The sequence below is a fragment of the Onychostoma macrolepis genome, chromosome 06, assembly GCF_012432095.1.
Source record: "Onychostoma macrolepis isolate SWU-2019 chromosome 06, ASM1243209v1, whole genome shotgun sequence".
In the NCBI taxonomy this organism is placed as follows: domain Eukaryota; kingdom Metazoa; phylum Chordata; class Actinopteri; order Cypriniformes; family Cyprinidae; genus Onychostoma; species Onychostoma macrolepis.
In genome coordinates, this window is record NC_081160.1 from 18,823,807 (window position 1) to 18,835,956 (window position 12,150).

Below are 12,150 nucleotides of genomic sequence, written 5' to 3' on the forward strand. Positions count from 1 at the left end.
GTGTGTGTGTGTGAGAGAGAGAGAGAGATATCGTGTTAACTTTTTTGCTTGGCACATACTGCACTCTTTTTTGTTATGTTTTAGGGCCAGTATGACTTTCTGAGGGGACTTGCTCCAGTGCGCGCTCCCCAGAGTGACGTAGAGCTTCACGAGATAGAGAACGAGTGTTTGGGAATGGCTGTTTTGGCCATTACCCATCATGCCAAGAGCAATAATCTGCCTTTATCAGGAGCTGGAGCTGAGACAAGGTGACCCATACAATCTTCTTTATACAACACATCTGCAAAATGATCGACACTGATAATATTTAAATGGCACTTCCAACTTTTAACCTCTTTTATTACACATCTCTTTGGAGTACTTGATTCTGATTGGTCAGTTAGAGCATTCTGAGGTCAAGTATGTTTGTATTTTAATGCTGTCATTGGCCAATCAGATTCAAGTATCCCAGAGAGAAGTGTAATAAATACTGGAATTGCTGTATGTGTTGATGAGTACTTAAAAGGAAGCATCATATTGGTTTTCTGCCTTAAAGCAAGTTATTTTATTCAGCCGGCTTCTCTATCTCTGTAGCTACAAGCGATTCATTCCAGACAGTCTGAACCGGACCATTAAGCAGCGCAACTTCCTCACACGCATACGCATCAACAACGTTTTCAGAAATTTCCTCAACGAGTTCAATAGCAAGACCATCCAGGACAGCAACATAACCCTCTATGACCTGAAGGTCAAGTATCTCTCCACTCTTGAAACACTGACCCAGGGCCTGGGTCGGGAGATTATAGAGCCCAAGAGCCTGAAAGTATCAGCTGAGAGCGAGGTATATCCGGCCCACACACTTCCTTTGGGGGATGACGGACTGGGCTATAAAGTGCAAGTGTCCGGAACCGCTGGGATCTCTTGGAGGAGAAAGCCTGTACCAGTGAGTTTAGCACTTTAGGTTTTGTGAGCTTGCAGATTTTTCAAATATTACAAATTTATCAGCAATTCTGGATTTTATGTCATGGATTGTTTCAATTCTGTTCTTTTTTTTTGTCTTGAATCCTTTTTGAATAGAATCTTCTGATAGTGAAAGACAAAACCAAATCTAAAAAGAACAAGGCTGACAACAAGCAGAAGAATGACAAAAGGAAAGACAGCGGATGGACACTTTTCTCTGACTTTTTCGAAATCACCCACATCGTCATTAAGGAGTCTTGTGTCACCATTTACAGACAAGACAATAAAACCATGGTAATTTTGTCATTTCAGTTTCTGCTACACTGTGTCCTAACCTGGTGCAATTTGATTCCAGCACAAGCATTCATGCTGAATATGATACAGTCATAACCAATCAGAGAATATTTGATATTTAATGTAGTGGAATTTGAAGTCTGATTTGTGGACCAAGAAGATTTAAAGATGGGCAGGGTTTCATAATACAGCTGTGTTTAGTTATCAGCAAAACATGTTATTTATTGTGGCAAGTTAGGACAAGAACTCTGCACCTGGTCAGAATATGGTGTAAAACCTCCATTCCTCAGTAAAGGTTATGATTCATACTCATGATCCATAAATCAACAGGCATGACTTAAGAATTCATGTGTATAAAAATAAATCTCATTGGATGAAGTTGATCGTAGTGACAGGCATGTTATTGTTCTTATCCTACAAAGGTATTCCTCTTCTTTCCTCCACAGGAGTTGGACCTGTTTTATCGTGACGCAGCTTTGTCCTTTGCTGCACTGGTTGACGGTTACTTCAGATTGACTGTAGATGCTCATCATTACCTGTGCACTGAAGTCGCACCCTCATCCGTGGTCCAGAATTTAGAAAATGGCTGTCATGGACCTATCTGGTATGACCATATTAGCATACTTTGGTTATAGTTGTCCAAATCAAGTATCACACAGATAGTTTGAGGAAATATTTTCATTATATACTCTACAGTTCAAAAGTTCAGGGTCAATAAGATTTAGTTTTTTGAAAGAAAGAAATTCTTTCAAATTGATCATTAAATTGATCAGTAGTGACTTTTATATTGTCACAAAGAAAAGTCTTTCAATAAATGCTCTTTTTTTTAACTCTCTGTTCAGCAAATAGTCCTAAAAATGTATCATTGTTTTCACAAAATATTAAGCATCACGACTGTTAAATTAAAAATACATCGTAACATATATTCAGTTGGGAAAATAAATTGTAATAATATTTCGCACTATCACTGCTTTTACTCTATTTTTTGATCAAATAAATGCAGCCTTGGTGAGCAGAAGAGACTTCTCTCAGTAACATTAAAATATCTTGACCTCAAACTTTTGAATGTGTTTGAATGTGCTGCGGTGTCATAAGACCCAGTCTAACAATAGTCACACATTGTTAATATCACTATAGTAATTAAATATAAGTTAATCTACATTTCTATGACCGTTGTAATGTGACTCTGTAAAGTGTTACCAGTTTATTGTCATTTTTACAAGTATTAGACTTTCAAGAATGTGCTTGTGTATCAAGTAGCAAAGACATGACACAAGTATGAATAATGGATCAAAAAACAAGAAGAATTCATAACATGTTATGAATGTTATGTCTGAACACCTTGTAATCGTGGTAAAATAATGTTCAGTTTTTCATGCTGTTTATCATGCTTATTTAGTATTAGTTTGGATTATAACGGATAATTTTGCAACTAGTTCTCTCTGTTGTCTCTTTACAGCACAGAATATGCTATTCATAAACTTCGTCAGGAGGGGAATGAAGAAGGAACCTACGTCCTGCGCTGGAGCTGCACAGACTATAACTACATCATCATGACTGTTGTCTGCATTGAGGTACACACACACATACACCAAACACAAAAGTCAAGTTTAATTTGTACAGTTGGGATACACATTTCTGTGAAATCAGTAAGCTGGGAACTGAAACCCTTTGTCCTGTTTGTCTTGCTTGGACAGGACGAGTCTTGAATTGCCCAGATTTTCTTGTAGTATTCTCTGCAGGAAATCAGGAAGATCTGGTTCTTGTTGTACACTCTATCCCTGACCATGACACATGTGTTTATATGTTATATGACACTAATTCTCTGTCAAATATTGCAACACCACATTTTGGCAGCAAATTCATAACGCTTTTCATAAGTTAGCCTTTAATAACAATTGGGATCTTGCTTTTGTGTTTGTAGCTTTGAGGACTTTTTTTTTTTGGACCACATCAGACCAAGACAATGCATCCATTTTCAGATTTTCTTGGCAGTTATTATTTATGTGAGAACTGTATTACACTGTAAAAGTAGCTGGAGCAGAACCACAAACCACATTGGGGCTGTTACACATGCTGGATCAGAGACTGATGCACTATTTCCTTGCATTGCTTTTCCGTGACAACTCCATTGTTCAGCATGCTATACAAATTGAATTGAGTTGATTTTAACTGAGCTGAACTGTACTGATCAACAGAAAGTATGTGAGTTTGTTAAATACATATATGCAAGATTAACAAAGAAACAAGGAAGTAAATGCACACATAGTGTCATACTAGGTTTTATGTATGTTTAATGTAATCAGCATTATGTACAATGTAGCTAGTCGCCTTCAGAAACCCAACACCTCACTGCCAACCAAAAGCAAACTTACCTTATCTTAAGGACGATCGGTTTACAGCCACCCAACATTTGTTTAACAAATCCTGTTCTCTCCCTTCACTATTCTTCTCATGCACCATTTCTCTTGTTTTTTTCTTTTGTGTTTAATCATGTTTTTTCCCCCTATTTTCTGTCTCTCATGTATTTCTTCTCTTTCTTTCAGATGGATCTATGTGAATCCAGGCCTGTTCCCCAGTATAAGAACTTCCAAATTGAAACTAGTCCGCAAGGTTACAGACTGTATGGGACAGAGACATTCAGGCCCACTCTGAAGGAGCTTTTGGAGCACCTACAGGGCCAGAACCTGCGCACAGAGAACCTGCGCTTCCAGCTGCGTCGCTGCTGCCCACCACAACCTAGAGGTACCAGCACTCGTTCTGCTCAATCAGTCATGTGATAGAGGACCACCTATGCAGTATCACTGAGAGATGCAGATAATCCATCCATATATTCCATCTCATTCAAACATTCATCCATCCAAATCAAACATCTCATACATCTTTCTGTCTATCCATTCAGTCTGGCCATCCATCCTAACCGAACACCTCATACATTGGTCCATCTAGCCGGCCAACCATCCATCCCAAATATCTCATACATTGATCAGTCTATCAGTCCATCCATCCATCCCAAACCCCTCATACATCGATTCACCTGTTCGTCTATACGTCCATCTCAAATGCCTCAAATATTGATCCTTCTATCCATAAATCCATTATTCGATCTCACACACAATACATTCATCTCTTCATCCATCCATCTCAAACACATCATACATTTATCCATCCATTTATCTGTCCCTCCATCTACTCCCATCACTCACTCACCCGTCCATCTGCTCATCCATCAACTCAATCATGTTGTTGAAATTCATTTGATTGTTAGTTTTCCTGACAAAATTTTGTAGAGGTTCCTGCTGTCATATTATTTGTAGTCTGAGGTGAAGCTAAACTGGAACTGTATCCTGTGTTTTACTTGGACTTTACTTAAAATTTAATGCACAGCCTATTCAGATAGGCTGGGATTTCCACTAGAAAAAGCCCCTAAAATTCTCTCTGTGGAGCCATTGATAGGCTTCCGTCCTAGCACATTGGCCTGTTTGAATAGTTGTCTTATACTGAAACTGAAATCAGAAGTCATCGCTTTGGTGAGTTTACTAGAAGCTGCTAGCTGAATTGACAGGATTTTCCAGTGTTCAATATGAACTGGTGCCTGATGAATGGATCTCAGTGTTGTCTTGATGGGGATTTGTTAAATTGTTGAGCAGTTATGAGGATGGGAAAATTTTGGTGTGGTGTGTGAAATACGCTATTGAAATCTGCAGATGACACATTTACTAGCTTTTTATTGTCACCCATAATTAGTACCTCTTGCATTCGTTGAAATACCTGCCAAAACCACCAACCACAATTTTGTGTTAACATATTAATTTTCAATATGAAAGTTCAGTTGAGTTTTCAGTAAATGTACAGGTAAAAAATTAGGCAGATGAAATATAAAAAATACATCTCTGTAAATAAGTGCTGATAGTGTAAACTGACTAGAAAGAGTGGTAAAAAATAAAACTTTGATGCACTTCTCTAAGTAAACTAGGTTATCATAAGCTTTAAAGACTTGGTATGATGCTATAACAGGAAAAGACATGCCTTAATGAAGTTATCGATTTGACAGTTAGTTATTTTTTGGAGCTTGAATATTCGTTAGAGTTTTTCTTTTCTTGATTCACAAATACAGTTCTGAAACGACACAAGGATGAGTGATGAGAGATTAATTGGCATATATATGCTGTTTGCTGGAATGGTACATTATACCATAGGAAATTAATTAAAGTAACTTCTTATTAAGTGATACCTTTCTGTTTTTCTTAAATACAGGATTTAGATAATGAGTAATGATGAACTTAGCAAATGCATTGTAGGGCCAAAATTAGAGTATCCCATGATCATACATTTCTACAAATAAGTACACACATATGTCAGGTGTTAATTTTCATAACATAAACAATTATTTATGACTCATTAGTTTTTAATGTATTCCGATATAAGTGAGAAATATTGATAGGTTTGTGAGTTTTCCTTGTGTTCTGAGTGTATTTGTAAGATCAAATCAAATGATGATTCCTGCGAGCTGATGTGTATAAATATTGTATAAACCCTCTCCGTCACATGTCCATTTTATCGATAACGATAATTAGACAATATTTTACCATGAGTGTGTTATTGCACTGGTGGTATCTTAAGGACTACCATAGTGCTGGGCGGTATGACCAAAAATGTATATCACGGTATTTTTCAAAATTATACCGGTTTCACGGTATATGACGGTATTTATTTTTTTCATGCATGATCTGGTGTTAACCACATTTTCTACTGATTGAGAGAGGAAAAACTGCAGTAGATTGACTTAGAATGCCCTATTTTACTGTCATGATGAGCGAATATTGTAGAAAAATTCCACACTAAATAGTGACTAAACACGACCCATTAATACATGTTAACCAGGAGTCATTCTCATTTATAATCGCGACATCGTCTGATAAAATCAACATGCATCTAACGTTATACTAAAGAGCGGCTATGCGGTGGTTTTGGCTATATTACTTTTTTGTCTCATGCAGCGCACTGCCTGCGTCTGAGTAAACTAAAAAAAAAAAAAGTGCATAATATTAACAGACGAACTATGCTCATATTTATAATTCCAAACAGTCGCTGCACGGCCAAATGAATGCGGTGCTTCTCTGCCGCCGCTGCACAGAACAGACGCAGAGACGCGACGCTGCGCTGGGAGTCAGATCTCGCTCGCGGGCAGCACTGGCGACATCTTCCAACTGAACCATAGCTAAGGTTTATCCAAAACATTCGCTAGGTTTGTCAGTTTGTATATTCTATGGAATAAAAGCCGCTAAAAGGGTCTGAAAGTTGCTAAATATAGTGTTAAAGTCACGCCGTGTGTGTGAGACGCTGGAGCTGGTGGCGGCGCTGTGGATATTGTGGATGAGTTCTTCTGTGTCATCATCACGTTCTACTAGTTCTACAGCTTCAGAACACGCTTAGTAACACATACAGCTGTGTTCTTGCCACAATGCAATAGTGAAAAGAGACCCCTCTCAAACAGTGTGTCGCGTTCCGAACGTTATTTAAATAACACCGGTATTGCGGTATTTTAAAAATTCATATCATAAGAAAAATAAACACCGGTATTCGGTATGAACCGGTATACCGCCCAGCACTAGACTACCATGTACAGATGACTTCAAGTTTTTGATATTCTTCATATTTACCCTGGCGCCATTTTGGAGAGAGTCACGACACATGCACGTACTTTAATCTGAAAGTAAACAACGTATGCGCGTAGTGCTGCTGATATAGAACACGCATGCGCTGCACCTTTTTTTACATTCAGATCACAGCACGTGCGTGAGTCACGATACTCTCCAAAATGGTGCCAGGGTGACACGGAGGAAGCAAATTGTTGAATAAAGTCTTTATTTTTGTAGTCTTTGCACGCAAAAAGTATTCTCGTAGCTTCGTAAAATTAGTTGGTAGTACCCTTGCTGTCTATGGGAGGGTCAGAGAAATATCTTAATTTGTGTTCCGAAAATGAACAAAGGTCTTAGGGGTTTGGAACGACATGAGGGTGAGTAATTAATGACAGAATTTTAATTTTTGGGTGAACTATCCCTTTAAATTTGAAATTAAAACCACCAGTAGGTGGCAGCAAGTCACTGTTAATAACTGAGTCATTGCGATTGAACCGAATCATTTATATGGTTTGATTGATTCAAGAAAGAAATGTCATGTTGCTCAGAGACGCAAAACAGTGCTGTGGCTGTGTTTTGAATTATTTTTGTTGTCGAAATATAGCAAAAACAGGCAATATGGTGTCTTAAATAGTCTCTTAAATATTAGCTTCTTGTTTACTGAACTGTTGTATAAAATCAATATCACATTTGTAAGCGTGCTGGATTTTGGAGAAAAAAATGGCACTCTGCATGTGATATTAACTTTATAAAATGATATAGATATATACATTTTCTGCCCCGATGTCTTAAATTTGGTAACAATTTAAAATGCATTTTAACAGAATGAATCATGCAGTGAAAGAACGCACACTAAACGCGCACTAGTTTAACCTTCATCACGTAATGTATGCATGCACTTTGTAGTTGTGTTTTGTTTGGTTTTTGTGATATACTCGATAATGTCAATTTGCACATCGTTATAACAACAATTACGATTTTATCACAGACGACACTGTATATCGCACACCCCTAGTTCAAGCACAATAAAAGTTTTACTATTTGGAATGAGTGGCATTTTGAATTGTGCAAACCAGACTGCTAAGAATTCCAGCTGCCACATTTTCCCAACTGTATACTTTATGGAATGACTTTCTCTTCTTGAATATGCATTTTTTGTATCATCATCTCACTCAAACCAAATGTTTCAAAGTCTCAAAAGCATGTACATCCCTACAAGAATCTTTAAGTGGTTCAAGCTGAAAGAGGAATTATCTTTTTTTTGTAGTGCTCTCTAGAGAAGTCAAATATCAGCATGCACATGCATGCAGTCATATCCTCGTATGACCTCGGGCAGCTGTGCATCTGGCAGCTAATAGTTGTGCAGTCTCATATTTCAGCCAACCGAGCCAGGATCAGATGCTTTATCCAGTTAACCGTCAGTTGGATCCCCAGCCTGACCGAGTTAAGTGTTCCTAGATTTATGGGTATACTGGTACATGTGAATCCTGATGTACTAAATATCCTTCCTCTTTAAGTGCACCATCAGTATTTGCAGTTATGCAACAGCTCTATACTAATGCAAACCCAAACATCAGGAATATTTTGATTGTGAAAAACGCCCTGTTATCGCACATTAGAGACTGTATCAGGGCTTGTTTACATCTACTTCTCTAAAAGTACATGCTGAGGCATCAGTGACAGGCAGGAAATGTAGTAAATGTGGGTTTCCGTTGTTCACATCTCTTGATCTCTTTACCCTACTTGCACTCATAAAAACAGAGCTCTTTAGGTCTGTATCCAGATGATGTCAGCGAGTAGACAAAAGACCAGCTGATGCTGCAAAATTAACATCACAACACACACACACACACATTTACATAAACACAAATTACGTTTAATATACCTGCACACGTGGACCCACACAGGCTCATTGTTTTGATGTAGCAAGTGAGAAGTTTTGTTGAACCACGCACTGTCACTGCACAGCTTCCTCTTCCCCATTCTCTGTTTAGGTGGGGGTTGTTATACTTTGTCTGCACGCCAACATGTGTATTTAGATGTATTGAAAATAAACATCCTTGGACAGTCAAACCAGAGGTTCAACTTTTTATATGGTGCCCATGAATCACAAATGATTTTCTTCTGTCCTTCAGAAATTTCCAACCTATTAGTGATGACCAGAGATCGAGAGCCCGCCCCACAGAGGCAACCTCAAGTCAGCCAGCTGAGTTTCCACCGCATCCTTAAGGAGGAGATTGTACAGGTGATATTTTCATGGATTTTTATCCAAACATACTGACGACTTTTTGCATGGCATGCTTTTAAGAAATAAAATTAAATACAGAAATGGTCAAAAATCTACTGTACACATTCGTAAAAGGGTGTGAAAATGTACTGGCCATGGAACTATTTTTTTTATGATACTTTTATTCAAGTATATAGACATATGACACATAAGCTATTATACACTACAGTTCAAAAATGAAAGGCCTGTAAGATTTTTTTTTTTTTAAAGAAATTAATATTTTTAGCATGAATTAATAAAATTGATGAAAAGTCAAGTTGAAAAAAACCCTATGATTTAAACACAAAATTTTCAAGTTTGATAATAAGAAATGTTTCTTGAGTACCAAATCAACATATTACAATGATTTCTGAAGGATGGCTGCTGAAAATTCAGCATTTTCATCACAGGAATAAATTACAATTTATAATATATTAAATTAAAAATATTTCACAATATAACTATTTTTGCTCAAATAAATGCAGCCTTGGTGAGCATGACTTTTTATTTTTTTGTATTTATTTATTTTTTCAAAATCATTTTAAGAGATCTTACCAACCCTTGAACAATAGTGTATGTTGTAACAGATGTTTTCTTTGTAGTCGCCATTTTCATTTGAATCACTCACACATTACATCAGCAAGGATCAGGTTCTTACAATCTTACAAAATGCACTTTAGTTTGAAAACTATGAGTAAGATGTTTCACTATTGGTTTACCGTGAAGGGTTTGTCTCTGAAATTGACTAAAAATTGCTTACTCATGTGTTAACATGACATTGTGGTTTTTATTCAGGGTGAGCATTTGGGTCGGGGCACGAGGACCAACATCTATGCTGGTGTTCTAAAGCTGAAGAGTGAGGATGATGATGACATGGGAGGATACTCACAGGAGATGAAAGTGGTCTTGAAAGTGTTGGGCTCTGGACATCGAGATATCTCTCTGGTAAGACGCACATGTGGAATTACATGGCTTGCTCGTGTCTAAATGAAGTTTAGCAAACAAGATTATTGATTTCAGCTGTTGTAACATTACCATCTCCTGACAGTCGTCATCATTTGTAAGTTGATTTGGATAAAAGCCCATGCTTAACGAATAAATGGAAACCTAATTGTGGTCATTTTCAACTGTAATGAACCATGAGGGGATTTGAATTGAATTTTCCACATTATCTCAACTCCCAGTATTCTTTCATTTGTGTGGTTACTTTTTAAATTGTTAAAAGTATGTCTTTCTCTGTCTCCTCTCAGGCTTTCTTTGAGACCGCTAGCATGATGCGCCAGATCTCTCATAAACACATCGCCCTGCTGTACGGAGTGTGTGTTCGCCATCAGGAGAGTAAGTACCCCACTCTTAACTTGTCTTTAGTGTATAGCTAGTTTGGCCTTCAACCTGCCACATTTATTGCTTCATCTAGTGATATTGACAGTGAATGGATGTCTTTTAAAAAAGGCTGGAATACATGACATGACTTTTAAATGTCTGTTGTGCTGTAGTGTGTTTGTGAGAGGCATCATACATATTGATGTAAATAGTTAAAAAATTGGACATCACTACCAGACTTTCACATGGTTTCGAACACACTGTAAATCTGGGCAAAAGTTGTTTGGTGTATTCTAGCCTTAAGTAATTGACATCTGTTTCCAGACAGAGGACACAAATCTTAAAGACAAGGTCTTAGAACTAGAATTTTTGGTTTTCTTTTATTCTGTTCTGTTACGGTTTTGCATGACAAGTATGAGAAATAGGTCATTCTTTTTTATTCCGCTTATTGAATTGTAATCAGCAATCGTAGTCACTGGTGCAAAAGTAATTTATTTATTTACAATGAGAACATAGACACTGTCATTCTCCGCCTGAGCATGTAGATCTGGTACACTGGCAGTGTTATATTTCCAAGAGAAAACAATTAAAACATTTCCTTGTTGACATTGCTTTGGTAGGAGCGTAGTGTTAAATGAGAAAATATTAACATAGAACTGAGTCTAACTGGATAAAATTTTGGCTTTATGCTTCTGTGGTGTGTAAATGTTTCATAAATGCTATTTTTGTGAGGAGGAAGCTGCAAACAAACACAAAGCTCCATTCGATTGTTAAGCAAAGCCTGCAGGTTAGGTATTTAATTGCAAACCACACTTCCTGGTCCATTGAGCAACAAACCTAAATACTCTTGAGGATAACTGCCTATGTGCACGCGATGGGTGTGTCTGCGTGTTTGCAAAGAAGAATTTGCATATGCGAGCAGGAACCGTGTTTATGTCGGAGAGAAAGAGAATTTGATAACGGTGCTCATTTGCATAAAATACCATGTACCTCTCTCTTTTTTAGATATCATGGTTGAGGAGTTTGTTCAGTATGGTCCTCTGGATCTGTTCATGCGCAGACAGAGCATGCCTCTCACCACCGCTTGGAAGTTCCAGGTTGCCAAACAGTTGGCTAGTGCCCTCAGCTATCTGGTAAAGAAACAAACACAAAAACAAATGCACAAAACCTTGCCTTCTCAATCTTTAGGCAAGACACTACAGGCAAAACTACAGACACTTTTTTTTTTTTTTTTTTTTTTTAAATGCACTTGTCAATTTTTAGATTTTGGGCTTTTTGGCTTTACATGAAGTATTTTTTCAGACTAGTGGAAAGAAAACATGCAAAATACACTTTGAATTGTTTCTAATATAGCACTTTATCTACAGTGTGTGCAGAATTATTAGGCAAGTTGATATTCTGGTCATATTTTTTTTCCAAGAACATTTTACCAATTCCAAACCACATAAATCTTAGTAACTATTTATTTACTCTTGAAGGACCAGCATCACATCCTCTTGTGCCACAGTTTGAAGAATTTATCTTCCAGAATCTGGCAGTAAGTTTTAGGAGCTCATTTTTAATCAATCCTGCAAGACAGACTTTTCAGGATAGGAGATGAACTAAAATGAGCTCCCAAAACTTACTGACAGATTCTGGAAGATAAATTCTTCAAACAGTGGCACAAGAGGATGTGATGCTGGTCCT

The 12,150-nt window shown here is 37.5% G+C and overlaps 1 protein-coding gene across 2 annotated transcripts in view; it reads left to right on the forward strand.

The window, feature by feature from the left end:
• jak1 (Janus kinase 1) overlaps positions 1-12,150 on the forward strand; it is a 35,807-nt gene that overhangs the window by 12,922 nt on the left and 10,735 nt on the right. For both annotated transcript variants that reach the window (XM_058779054.1, XM_058779053.1), the window contains exons 5-14: positions 85-248; positions 574-922; positions 1,057-1,233; positions 1,680-1,837; positions 2,693-2,807; positions 3,780-3,978; positions 9,011-9,120; positions 9,937-10,086; positions 10,392-10,479; positions 11,470-11,597. In XM_058779054.1, coding sequence (XP_058635037.1) covers positions 85-248; positions 574-922; positions 1,057-1,233; positions 1,680-1,837; positions 2,693-2,807; positions 3,780-3,978; positions 9,011-9,120; positions 9,937-10,086; positions 10,392-10,479; positions 11,470-11,597 — 1,638 coding nt within the window. The remainder of the gene's footprint in view (positions 1-84; positions 249-573; positions 923-1,056; positions 1,234-1,679; positions 1,838-2,692; positions 2,808-3,779; positions 3,979-9,010; positions 9,121-9,936; positions 10,087-10,391; positions 10,480-11,469; positions 11,598-12,150) is intronic.